Here is a 12,290-nt window from a genome sequence, read left to right as displayed (position 1 = left end):
CGAAAATGCCGTGGATGTTATAATGCACTCTACTTGGTTTGCTCCGCCCCGCCCCGAGATTCTTCCAGAACCAGCCGGCAGATCCGCGCGGCGAGGTGCACAGCTAGTCCATCAAACTCTCTAATATAAAATCATTTTACATTGCTGTGCATTTATTTGGGGTGGAGATTAAAAATGTCAGCACTCGGGACCCTCGCCTTCGATGAATATGGAAGGCCTTTCATCATCATAAAGGACCAGGACAAGAAATCTCGCTTGACTGGCCTGGAAGCGCTGAAGGTACAAAAGCTAACGGGCTAACTAACTCTCTGAGCGTTTGACTGTGCATATTTGTAATCCAGAACGGCACAATCTGTTTCATGAGTTAAATACGTATTTATTACAATATGCTTTTGTAGTCTGACACAGAAGGAATTTTCCGTTAATTGTCTAATAATGCACCTCATGTCAAACAGCGGATGGTCCATGTGCTTCCTCTAGCGCTGTTGAGTCATGATGCGCAGTCAGGGAGACATGGAAAATATATTTTTATATACATAAGACAGCTGTAACTGTAGTTTGACTTTATTTTTCTGCTAATTAACGTATGATTATTTGTCAAGAATCCTGTCTAGAAGTTTGTTGTTTGTGACGCATATTTTAAATGTTAAACCTGCACATTTCAGTCTCACATCATGGCAGCAAAAGCAGTTGCAAACACCCTGAGAACATCACTTGGGCCAAATGGTAAGTCCTCAGTTCTGCATGTAGCCTTGCTAGTCCGTTTCTTGCTGTTTTCTTAATGCAACTGATTGTTGTTTACAGGACTTGACAAGATGATGGTGGATAAGGATGGTGAGGTGACTGTGACCAATGATGGTGCGACGATCCTCAGCATGATGGATGTGGACCATCAGATTGCCAAGCTCATGGTAGAACTCTCCAAGTCTCAGGATGATGAAATTGGAGATGGAACTACTGGTGTTGTTGGTGCGTTCACTTCGCCTTAACACCTCCCTCTTCTTCTTATTAAACATATAAACAGTTGACTGCACATAGGATGCAGAATTTGGCTTTTTAGATCCAAGAATCTCTACATATTTCCCCCTGAATGTTTAAGTATTCTGGTTTGTTTAATAACGTGTACATGTATCAGTATTTTCTATCAGGGACAGAAATTACCCGGGGCCTGGCCAAAATGACAGCAATATATGTAAATTATAATAATGTTTCATGCACACTAAATCAGCATATTAGAATGATTTTCATACTGAAAATCCAGCTATGGTATAACAGGAATAAATGTATTTAAACTAAAACATTTCTTTCAAATCGTAATAATATTTCACAACATTACTGTTTTTTTTTTCTGTATTTTGCATCAAATAAATGCAACCTTAGTGACAACGAGCAGCCTTTCAAAAGCATTATAAAATATCTGACCTGGAAAATATAGTTTATTTTTTTTTTTTTTTAGTAGTATTATTTGTTTTGATAAAATAATTTAAATGTTAAATATGTAGATTCCATGTTTGCTTGGTTGTAAGCTATAGTAAACTTTTTTTTTATATATATGTGTTAAAGTGCATCAAATGTTCTATATGTGAATAAATAAGCTTTCCATTGATGTATGGTTTGTTAGGATCGGACAATATTTGGCTGAGATACAACTAAATTAAAATCTGGAATCTGAGGGTGCAAAAAAATCTAAATATTGAGAAAATCACCTTTAAAGTTGTGCAAATGAAGTTTTTAGCAATGCATATTACTAATCAAAAATTAAGTTTTTATATTTATGGTAGGATATTTACAAAATATCTTCATGGAACATGATCTTTACTTAATATCCTAATGATTTTTGGCATAAAAGAAATATAGTAGTATGTTTTCTTAAGAAAAGTAAGTTTTCTGCTTACGCAGTGTAACTTTTGTGATCTAATGTGTTTGTTTATCCCCGTAGTTTTGGCAGGAGCTCTTCTAGAGCAGGCCGAGCAGCTGTTGGACAGAGGCATTCACCCCATCAGAATCACCGATGGTTATGACCTGGCTGCAAAGATCGCCATTGAGCAGCTCGACAAAATTGGTGATAGTTTCCCAGTGGATCCCAACAACACCGAGCCTCTTATTCAGACAGCCATGACCACACTAGGATCCAAAGTGTGAGTATCTGTCTTAGAAGTTTTATGAAATTAACTGCTAATGAGAATATTAAAAAAAAAAATCCTTTTTTTTTTTTTTTTTTTGTGGTTTGTAGAATCAACCGGTGCCACAGACAGATGGCAGAGATCGCTGTCAATGGCATCCTGACGGTGGCCGACATGGAGAGGAAGGATGTTGACTTTGAGCTTATCAAAGTTGAAGGAAAAGTCGGTGGTAAACTAGAGGATACTCAGCTCATCAAAGGTGTCATTGTGGACAAAGAGTTCAGTCACCCTCAAATGCCTAAGGTTTGTGTTTACTATTAATATTCATTTCTGGTTGCATATGCATGGCATGATTATCATGTGTAAAGTCTTTGTTAGTAAACATGTTGTACATGCAGGTACTGAAAGACACAAAAATCGCCATCCTCACCTGCCCATTTGAGCCCCCCAAGCCCAAAACCAAACATAAGCTTGATGTGACCTCAGTTGAGGACTACAAAGCTCTGCAGAAGTACGAGAAGGAGAAGTTTGAGGAAATGATTCGACAGGTCTGTATATTGTATGCTTCTGTTTGCATGCTTTCCTAAGGTAATTTAGGTATTGTTTTAATTTATTTGATTTAATATGCATAATTTAATATTGTATATCAAGATGTAGTATGTGTTTTATAAAGTTATAAAATAGAAGGGAACATATATAAAACAGGAAGCTTTAATAGAAGTTAAGTTTTTATTTTTCATTGACATGTTAGTGCTTTAAAGGCATCTAATCAGTTTTTTTGTGTATTTTAAGATCTTTTAACTTTTGGTACGTCATCGTTAAAATAACAAAAAATATTTTTTCCTTTAAAATGGAATGGTCTTAATGACATTTTCTCATTTTGCATGACAGCCCCCTTCAATACAGTTATTTAGAGCTATGTTTTGAATATTGTGGAATAATCCAAATGAAGTTGCATTCATTTGTTTCTTGAGTTAGATTTTTATCATAAATATTTACCACTGATCATACAATTGAATGTATTTTTTCCTGTTAAAATGCTTCTTCTAAAGATCAAGGAGAACGGGGCTAATCTTGCCATTTGCCAGTGGGGATTTGATGATGAAGCCAATCACTTACTTCTGCAGAATGAGCTTCCTGCGGTCCGTTGGGTTGGTGGACCTGAGATTGAGGTTTGTAAAAACTATGCTACTGATCAAAAGTTTTGGATCAGTCTGAATTTTCTGCATCATTACTCCAGTCTTCATTGTCACATGATTCTTCAGAAATCACTCTAAAATGCACATTTGGTGCTCAAGAAACATTTCTTATTATCAGTGTTGCATTTTGTAGAAAATGGTACTTTTTTTCAGAATTCCTTGATGAATATAATGTTCAAAGAACTGCATTTATTTCAAAAGGAAATGTCTTGTAACTAGGGATGTCAATTTTCGATCATTTCCATGATTGATCGTCGTTTAAATTAACTATCGATTAATCGTTAACCTTAATACTGTGAAATGCGTCTAATGCAGTGACATATATTCAGCGGCATTACAAGATGTGCAAATGCCACTCAAAACCATAGACTGTTAAAAAAAATGGACGTAATGTCCGTGACGTCACCCGTAGGTTTCTGTAAAGCGTTTTTGAAGCCTAAAGTGGGCGGAGCCGACCGCCGCCATCTTGGAAGCGCGTCACTCCCGGATAATCGAAAATGGGCAAAAAGGCGGGACGTGGGTGAAGCTAAGCTGAAACCACACCCTCTATAGTGACAGCAGTGCTGCCGTGCAAAGACAGAACACCATAACTTCGTTTTTGGTCGAAAATGAGTTATTGATCATTTTGGGACATTAATGACCTCCTTTATCATGTGTTTAAGTATCATGGAGAAAAGCCCCAGAGAAACCAAGGCAGAACACAGTATAACATCAGTTACCGGTCTTTGACTTTGTTTTGGAAAGCTCAGATAAGTTACAGTGCTCTGCATATGTTTGCATTCGTTCGTCAATACTGTGCCAGCCTGGAGTTACACGGTATTCTGCCTTTGTTTTACTGTCCATTAAAGTCTACCGCGTTTATTGTATACTTCTATATCTGTTGGCACTTCATTAGACAAACAAATGAGAGAGATCGCGATCTAACAAACTGCTCCATATAACAAAGCACTGTAAGCAATAACGATTAAAAAACATCTAATTGCCAGATTCCCAGTGTCCTACCTATAATTATTTTTTTCTGTACAAATACAAATCATTAAAGCCAGTTTTCTAAGTTTTGCACTAGAGAGTTTCACACTCTGGAGCAGAGCTAGCGCAGTCTACCTGTCACTCAAGTGGCCACGCCCTTAATTATGCAGAACTTTAAGGCTTAATATAATTTAAACGGATGAGTTATAAAAAAATTCACCCCCCTCACAGTTGTCACGAAGGGCAAAATTAGCTATATAGACCAAAATAATTTTTTGTACCAGGCTGTAAACATGTTTTTTTCTGCTGTAAAGTTCAGTAGCCCCTCACTGCAGAACAAAAGATCCAGGGGGCGGAATTGGATCCACATCCAGGGGGTGGAGATTGGTAGGTTTAGGGGTGGAGATGGGTAGGTTTAGGGGTGGGGATGGGTGGGTTTATGGATCAGGGGTGGAGACGGGTAGGTTTAGGTCTATGTAAGGTGGGAGGAGTTGGATCTAGATCCAACTCCACCCCCTGGACCTTGTGTTCTGCAGTGAGGACCATCTCGTTAAGTTGGGCATTTTAACATGGAGCCAGCCTCCAGCGGCCAGTCGATGAATTGCAGTTTTAGTCACTTCCGTGTTGGTTTCACTAGAGGGAGCGGGAGGTTGCCGCTTGCTCAAAACGCAGGCTTCCTCACCCGAATTAAATTAATATTTTAGTCTAAATAAAGGCTAGTAGCAGGATTGTAAAAAGAATACATGCGAATACGATCAGTTGATAAAACAAAGAGAGCGCGCCGTAGTACGGATCATTTTACTTTGTTGGCTGTTTCAGATCCTGTCACGGAGACCGCTGAACGCTCCTCTTTAAATGGGTTTCATTGTACTCGTTGTGTTTTAAAACACAATCGCAGTGTTTGCAATTGACATTATTGGCATTTAAAATAAAATGATCCCAAACGTAACTGCAGCTCGTGGGGCTGTGCCGCTGTCAGAGAAACACTGATGCTCACATGAAACATTTTAATGCGAGTATGACACAAGTGAGGTACAAAGCTTTGTTTATAAGAGAAATAATGGGTTAGCCGGCAAATGTTACATTGTGACTATGCGTCTGCATTCATGCTGTTTTGATACCTGCGCATTTAAAGCCATATGCGGCTTTATATTCTGTTCTGCCGTTTGGTCACGAGTTTCCAGGAGTTTAATATTTCTTTTCCCAAACCCTCGTCGTCTCACCCTCTAATTTCGCAGGTTTATTTTTTTGTCGTTCACTTTTAATCACTGTTTTCGCATCTCTCACTGTGGTAAACATGCGGGGGAAATGAAAGATTTCGTTGCCATGAATTAAGAATTCATTACTATGACTTAATTCGTTCCCTTATTTTAGTTAAATCATGGGTTTTCTAAGGAACAAATGAATGAAACCTACACAGTGACTGACCACAATTATTAAGTCGAACGTAGAAGCTAATTAAATTACGAATTATAGCCTATATATAGACCTATCCAGCTCGCTCGTGTCCCGCAGCCCTGACGAAGCACAAAACAAAATAAATTTATATTGTTTCTGTTTTAATGTACTTTAAAGTTTGGATCACATTAAAAGCGTAATTTATACGTTAATGTATTATTTTCGCCAAAGATCCAGTCACAGCCTCATAGCCGCTTGCATGTGTTTTGCGCATGAGCCGCATGCACCCCAAAATTAAACTCTGCTTAATTGACCATCGATAGCTTTAATCGATTGCTTCTAATCGTCGATTAATCATTGACATCCCTACTTGTAACACTATAAATGTCTTTGTCACATTCAATCAATTTATTGCATCCTTTCTGAATCAAAATATTAACTTCTTACAAAAAAAAAAGTACTGACTCCAGACTTTATTTTTTTTATAACGTTGTGTATTAGCACAGATGGGTTACTAAAGTCTGTTGGAAGCATGAACAAACTGAGATTTTATGTAAACATTTCCAGCTCATCGCCATTGCTACTGGAGGACGTATTGTACCCCGATTCTGCGAGCTGACCCCAGAGAAGTTGGGCACTGCTGGGCTAGTGAAGGAAATCTGCTTTGGGACCACTAAAGACAGAATGCTGGTTATTGAGGAATGCAAGAACTCCAGAGCTGTGACGATCTTCATCCGTGGTGGGAACAAAATGGTAAATGGTTTTAAGAGCTACATTGGGATGTTTTTCCCCTTCAAGATATTAAATCTGTTTTTGTATCGCTGTTACAATGTTTTTGTCATCTCCTTCGCCTATTCATCTGAATCATTTAGATTATTGAAGAGGCTAAGAGAGCTCTCCATGATGCTCTGTGTGTCATCCGTAACCTCGTGAGGGATAACCGCATTGTGTACGGTGGCGGTGCATCAGAGATATCCTGTGCTCTTGCAGTCAACCAGGCAGCTGATAAGGTATACTATTTTTAGAGTCATCTGTACTTCACAAGCTCTCAATCCTGAGGTGCAAGAGGTTTTTAAGTCCGTTTAAAATTCTGTGCTTCTTTTCCAGTGCCCCTCTCTGGAACAGTATGCCATGAGAGCGTTCGCTGATGCTCTGGAGGTCATTCCTATGGCACTGGCCGAGAACAGTGGTTTGAACCCCATTCAAACAATGACAGAGGTCAGAGCCCGACAAGTCAAGGAAAACAACCCTGCACTTGGAATTGACTGTCTACATTTACAAACAAATGGTATGGACTTCTTTTACTTTAGTGATATAAAATTGTAAACAGATGTATGAATTTAAGAAAAAACGGCAAGTAAAGTAATATATTTTTAGTACTGGGGGGAAGAAGCTATTTAAAAACAAGTTTTATATACACTACGGTTCAAAAGTTTAAGATTTTTAAATATTTTAGATGTCTCATGCTCTAAGACTACATTTATTTGACTGCAAATATACTGTTAAAAATGGTAACGTTGTGAAACATTATTGCAGTTTTCTATTTGAAATATATTTTCAAATGTAATTTATTTATGTGACGACAAAGCTAAATTTTCAGCAACCATTACTCCAGTCTTCAGTGTCACATGATCTTTCAGAAATCATTCGAATATGCTGATTTGGTGCTCATGGAACATTTATTCTCATTATAAATGTTTAAACAATTGTGCTGAGTACTATTTTTGTGGAAACTGTAATACATTTTCTTTCCCAGTTTTCTTTTTTGACTAACAGTTATCTAGTTTTGTACCAACGAAAAATTCTTCAATGTCACTGTTGATCAATTTAATCAGTCTTTGTTGATAATTGGCATTAAATTTGACTTAAATCTTTGCAGACATGAAGCAGCAGCATGTGATCGAGACCCTCATTGGAAAGAAACAGCAGATTTCTCTGGCCACTCAAGTTGTCAAGATGGTTCTGAAGATTGATGACATCCGGGGCCCCGGCGAGCCTGAAGACTGAGCGTCGTGAAGCTGTGGTGAAATGAACGGTCTCAAGCACTTCTAAAGGAATGTGTACTGTTCTTCGTACTGTTATTTATCATTTGATACAGTTCAATGTAGTACTGAAGTGATCATTAAACTTTTGTTTTCAGATTTGTTTCTGTTGGTTGTCACTTTCTCAATGTTTGAATCTCGAGTAGAGTTCAAATGTGCCATCATTCAAAAATGCATACACAGAACTCCCAAAGTGTATTTGAACTTAATGTCAACACAGTGATTGATTTTTATCATCAGACTTTGCCATTAGAGAATGTTTAACATTCACCTCAGTTATTTTAACCCATTGTAGTTTACATGTACTTATTCAACCAGTTGATCATATCTGTCCTGGCCTCCTCTATGTAAGGTTTGTCATCTGGGTTAATGTCTTCTCTCTTGCGATGGACAAACCCGTGTGTCTGCTTTGAGAAGATTTTCACTTGGAAGTCAGCAGTGCAGTTTTCCTTCAATCTTGTCTCTAGTGTAGTCACCTTGGTTAAAAGTACGAGAACAATAAACAACTGATTGTCTGTGCAAAGTTTATGGCCCTGGTATGGCTTTATTCATTAATGCAGAGCATTCAGAAAACATTTACTCCCGTTTATTATTTCTTATCCTTTAGAACTGATATTGAAAAGTATATTTGATTAAATGCTACATTTGTAATAGGATACTACAAATACATTATAAAGAAAACTGATCTGATTATATTTAAATTGAGCTGTTTGGCCTGAAAGTAAAGCATTTGATAGGCGCAAATTAAATGAAGCTTAACATAATCCTTACCATGGCATTAATAAATCAATAGGACCTGGAAAGAACTATGATGGAATATATGGTGTTTTGACCACAGCTTACCTGATCAAGTGGAATGACAGCATCGTTTTCCGCAAAGATAAAGAGGGTTGGACTCTTGAGATCAAACCTGTCTTCCCGCTCTCTAACGATACCTGGGTAAAGGAGTTCATATTGACAATTTCTTGGATTGCAGAAAGCATCTTGCCACATATTTCCTGTGTCTTTGACTGTTCAAGAAGACAACAAATGGATTACCATAGACAGAGACGCCAGCTTTGATTTCCTGATACTGAAGTGCAATGTAGTGTGTCGCAACACCACCCCAGCAGAAGCCCACAACACCTATATGCTTCGCACCGCACTGCTCCTTCAGATACTTCAATACAACATCCACTTCCCTGGTTAAACGACAAGATTGTTTAGTCTTTCCATGGGTGTATCAGACAAGAAAATTGAGTTTATTGAACTTGTACTTTTTGATGTCTGTAGGCTTTTTGTCCTCAAGCCACTGCTGAAATGTTGACCAGTCGTGAGATGGGCTCCAGGGCTCTTTTCCAACAAAGAAATCTGGGCATATAGCACTGCAAAAGAATCAAGTAAGAACAGGGATATCTGCAACCGTCATGTTTTGAAAAATATAAAACAGATATTTACATGTATCCATTGGCAGAGAGCATGTCAGCCATGTATCTGGTGTTTGGAAGCTGCCATCCATAAATGTCTTGAATTACAATAATGGCCTTCTCTGACACTGGAGGCTTCACCACATAAGCTTTAATGTGCTGGATTTGAACTTCCTCTCCAAGACCTACATATTCAATCTTGTCCCCGATATCACATGGACAGGGCTTTGCTTCATTTGCCATCTGTTCATAAAAAGGAAAGAGTGAACTCATTTTATTACTCAATCCCAAATTTCCCAACTTGGAAACAAAAACTGCATGCCTTTTCTTAAAAAAAAAATAAAACAAAAGATTTTGTGAAAGTATGTGGGATATTCCTTGCCACAACTGTAAACGGAGGCCAAAAAGATTTAATATATAGTTGCAAACAATGAAGTAACATACTTTAAAATCTGAAAGGCGATTTTGAGGGGGAAAGAAATGATAATTATATTCATGTTTTACTTAATGCAATTATAAATCTAGCTACTATTTTATAATGTGATTCAGTAAGTTACTTAGGCTATTCAAAACATTCATTTTTTTTTTTTTTTTTTTTTTTTCCAAAGATAAATGCTGTTATTTGTACAGAGATTATTTTTTTAACATTTTCAACCCCTCTCCATCCACCCCAGAACAAACTGCCTTAGATGATGATAATTAAAGTTAAAATATAAACAATAATGAAAATAAATAATAGATAATATAGATAATAGTAGATAGTAATAAAAATGCAATAGTTAAGACAATGTCAATATATGTATAGGTATATACACCCATATAAAAAAATAAATAAATAAAAATAAATAAATAATAATAAACAAAGCAATTCCAAGAGGGTCCTCACACCAACGGTGCTCGGGCCCTAATAAATAAAATAAAAAAATGGACACCATATTCAAAAGTGTAACAATGGTATGATAATAAGTGGCATAAACCTTACATATTTACATTTGTAAAAGTACCAAGCATCAGACACCAAGGGACCACCATGTAAAGAGGTTTGTGAAAAAGGAAAGGTTACAGTGTCAATGTAAAACCCATTACTCCCCAGGGAGTACATTTATGGCCGAGAAATATGATAGTAATGGTTGCCAGACATAAGAAAATTTATGAGAACCTCTGATTGAATATTTAATCTTTTTATTCAAAACATTTGTGACCACATATTTATTTGTGCTGCGATCATATATTTATGAGACGGAAATAATACATTAATAATATAGCCTACACTTTAGACATTGTGTGTATTAAATATAGTAGTTTTTTTTTAAAACACAATAAGCACATAACGTTCTGTATAGGTTATGTATAGGTTATATATATAATAATAATATTCTAGGAACGTTCTCTGTTTTGTAACATTTGTGGAACGTTACAGGATTTAAAAAAATATATATATATATATATATATATATATATATATATATATATTTTTTTTTTTTTTTTTTTTTTAAATCCTATAACGTTCCACAAATGTTACAAAACAGAGAACGTTCCTAGAATATTATTATGTGGTTCCCAAAAATAACCGAAGCATGTGCAAACGGTTTGGGAACTTCCTGCTGGGTGAACATGAAATCAAAACAGTCTGCACTTTCATTTATAGTCGACAACTCCCTGTAAAATAGCCTACGCCAATAACTCTTTTTAGACTCTGCATGTACAATTTCGGCCGCAAATGGGATTAAATAGGCTAAAATTTTAATCTAGCACTTGAATGCTCCACATTCTGCAGTCTTTCAAAATAAATAAATTAGGAGAATGAATCACGTGATTCAAATATGTGTTAGGCTACTCCATTAATACTCTATTACTCCATGTTGCTACGGCCAATAACGCACAGCGCATTCTGCATCGGTTTGTACTTTGCATTACGGAAATGTACTTACCGCACCGCTGAACCCCGGGTTTATTTCGCTGTGAGGAAACGAAAAGCCTGAAATCTGATTCCTTTTGTCGCAGAACACAACGCTTTTAGCAACGCCCACCATGAAACTGTCTTATAACCCGCTCGATGCCCTTCACCATGAGTTAGCAAAATTATTTTAGTTGAAAGTATGGATTTATAGTGATGTGCAGATATGATTTATAGTGTCATATATTTGTAATAGTTATTACGTATCCTGCACTGAGCAGTTCTTGGTCGTCCTATTATAAATCGAAACGTTCTCTGCTATAATAATATTTTTAAGTGAACATTTTCAAATTAATAACTAATCAAATAAAAAAAAATACATATAGTGTTTGCAGTTATGTGTTTTATGTTGCCAGCTATATATGAAATGAATTAAACATATATAACGATGTATAAGGAAGAGCATGTTTTTTAGATGATGTGACTGCTCTTCCTATGTTTTACGAAGTTAACGACTTTTAATCACTATTTCAATGGTCCTGTTGTTTGACAAATTAATTTCAAGTCAAATATTTATTGCGTCGGCTGCATGCTGCATAGTAAAACTCGAAATAAACTATTGACGGTGTGCCACCAGAGGGCGTGCTGTAACTGATTTTGATTTCAGAAAAACCTCTGGGTCCACTACAAAAAGGTTTTTTTTCTGTCATACAAACTAAAGAGAAACAAGTCAACACTAATTACATTTTCTGACAAGGGTCAGCTATTTAACAAGGGTAAACAATTTTATAATAATTTGATTATAGTGTTATATAATGTATGTTATACATTATTGCAATATATATATATAGATATATATATATATATATATATATATATAAAAGTTACTGAAGATTCTGTTGCTCAAAACAATGGTAAAATGTTACCGTTGTTGCTATTTTAATAATTGGTTAATGTTTAATAATTATTTGACTCTTTGCATTTTGCAGGAAACGTTAAGTATGGTACATTTTAAACAGGGTGATCGCTTTTTTGTTGCCATGTATGTGCCTAAACAGAAGCTGGCATTAAAATGACCAAACCTGAGAGATATTTCATTAGGGGGAAAGAATAATAAATAATCATTAATATTACTGCAGTGTAACAGTAAAGGCTTAATGAAATGCTTTCAAAAGGCACCGCTGGGATTCGAACCCAGGATCTCCTGTTTACTAGACAGGCGCTTTAACCAACTAAGCCACGGCGCCACGTGCGCG

The 12,290-nt window shown here is 36.5% G+C and overlaps 2 protein-coding genes and 1 non-coding gene across 3 annotated transcripts; 1 reads left to right on the top strand and 2 right to left on the bottom strand.

The window, feature by feature from the left end:
- Positions 1–49: 49 nt before the first annotated feature.
- Positions 50–7,830, top strand: cct5 (chaperonin containing TCP1, subunit 5 (epsilon)). Its single transcript, XM_058764904.1, has 11 exons — positions 50–279; positions 666–726; positions 805–969; positions 1,940–2,138; positions 2,234–2,426; positions 2,522–2,671; positions 3,176–3,295; positions 6,257–6,442; positions 6,562–6,699; positions 6,797–6,977; positions 7,569–7,830. Exons 1-11 carry the CDS (start codon positions 175–177, stop codon positions 7,694–7,696), a joined length of 1,626 nt encoding a protein of 541 aa, XP_058620887.1. The 5' UTR covers positions 50–174; the 3' UTR covers positions 7,697–7,830.
- A 156-nt stretch (positions 7,831–7,986) lies between these two features.
- On the bottom strand, positions 7,987–11,223 carry cmbl (carboxymethylenebutenolidase homolog (Pseudomonas)). The gene is made up of 6 exons (XM_058764905.1): positions 11,069–11,223; positions 9,169–9,380; positions 8,988–9,095; positions 8,770–8,912; positions 8,575–8,666; positions 7,987–8,207 (listed from the first exon to the last, which is right to left on the bottom strand). The coding sequence occupies exons 1-6, from the start codon at positions 11,168–11,170 to the stop codon at positions 8,028–8,030; spliced, it is 837 nt and encodes a 278-aa protein (XP_058620888.1). The 5' UTR covers positions 11,171–11,223; the 3' UTR covers positions 7,987–8,027.
- A 984-nt stretch (positions 11,224–12,207) lies between these two features.
- Positions 12,208–12,281, bottom strand: trnat-agu (transfer RNA threonine (anticodon AGU)). The gene has a single exon. It is a non-coding gene; the product is annotated as a tRNA-Thr (tRNA).
- Positions 12,282–12,290: the final 9 nt, after the last annotated feature.

The sequence above is a fragment of the Onychostoma macrolepis genome, chromosome 24, assembly GCF_012432095.1.
Source record: "Onychostoma macrolepis isolate SWU-2019 chromosome 24, ASM1243209v1, whole genome shotgun sequence".
Taxonomy (NCBI): domain Eukaryota; kingdom Metazoa; phylum Chordata; class Actinopteri; order Cypriniformes; family Cyprinidae; genus Onychostoma; species Onychostoma macrolepis.
The sequence above is the reverse complement of the archived record's forward strand: the minus strand, read 5'-3'. Positions and strand labels throughout refer to the sequence as shown.

Coding starts and splice junctions, on each gene's coding strand:
- cct5 (XM_058764904.1), top strand. CDS start 175: ATGTCAGCACTCGGGACCCTCGCCTTCGATGAATATGGAAGGCCTTTC. Junction 280..665: donor CTGGCCTGGAAGCGCTGAAG/GTACAAAAGCTA, acceptor TGCACATTTCAG/TCTCACATCATGGCAGCAAA. Junction 727..804: donor AACATCACTTGGGCCAAATG/GTAAGTCCTCAG, acceptor TGTTGTTTACAG/GACTTGACAAGATGATGGTG.
- cmbl (XM_058764905.1), bottom strand. CDS start 11,170: ATGGTGGGCGTTGCTAAAAGCGTTGTGTTCTGCGACAAAAGGAATCAG. Junction 9,096..9,168: donor CTCTCTGCCAATGGATACAT/GTAAATATCTGT, acceptor ATTCTTTTGCAG/TGCTATATGCCCAGATTTCT. Junction 8,667..8,769: donor AGCTGGCGTCTCTGTCTATG/GTAATCCATTTG, acceptor TCCTTTACCCAG/GTATCGTTAGAGAGCGGGAA.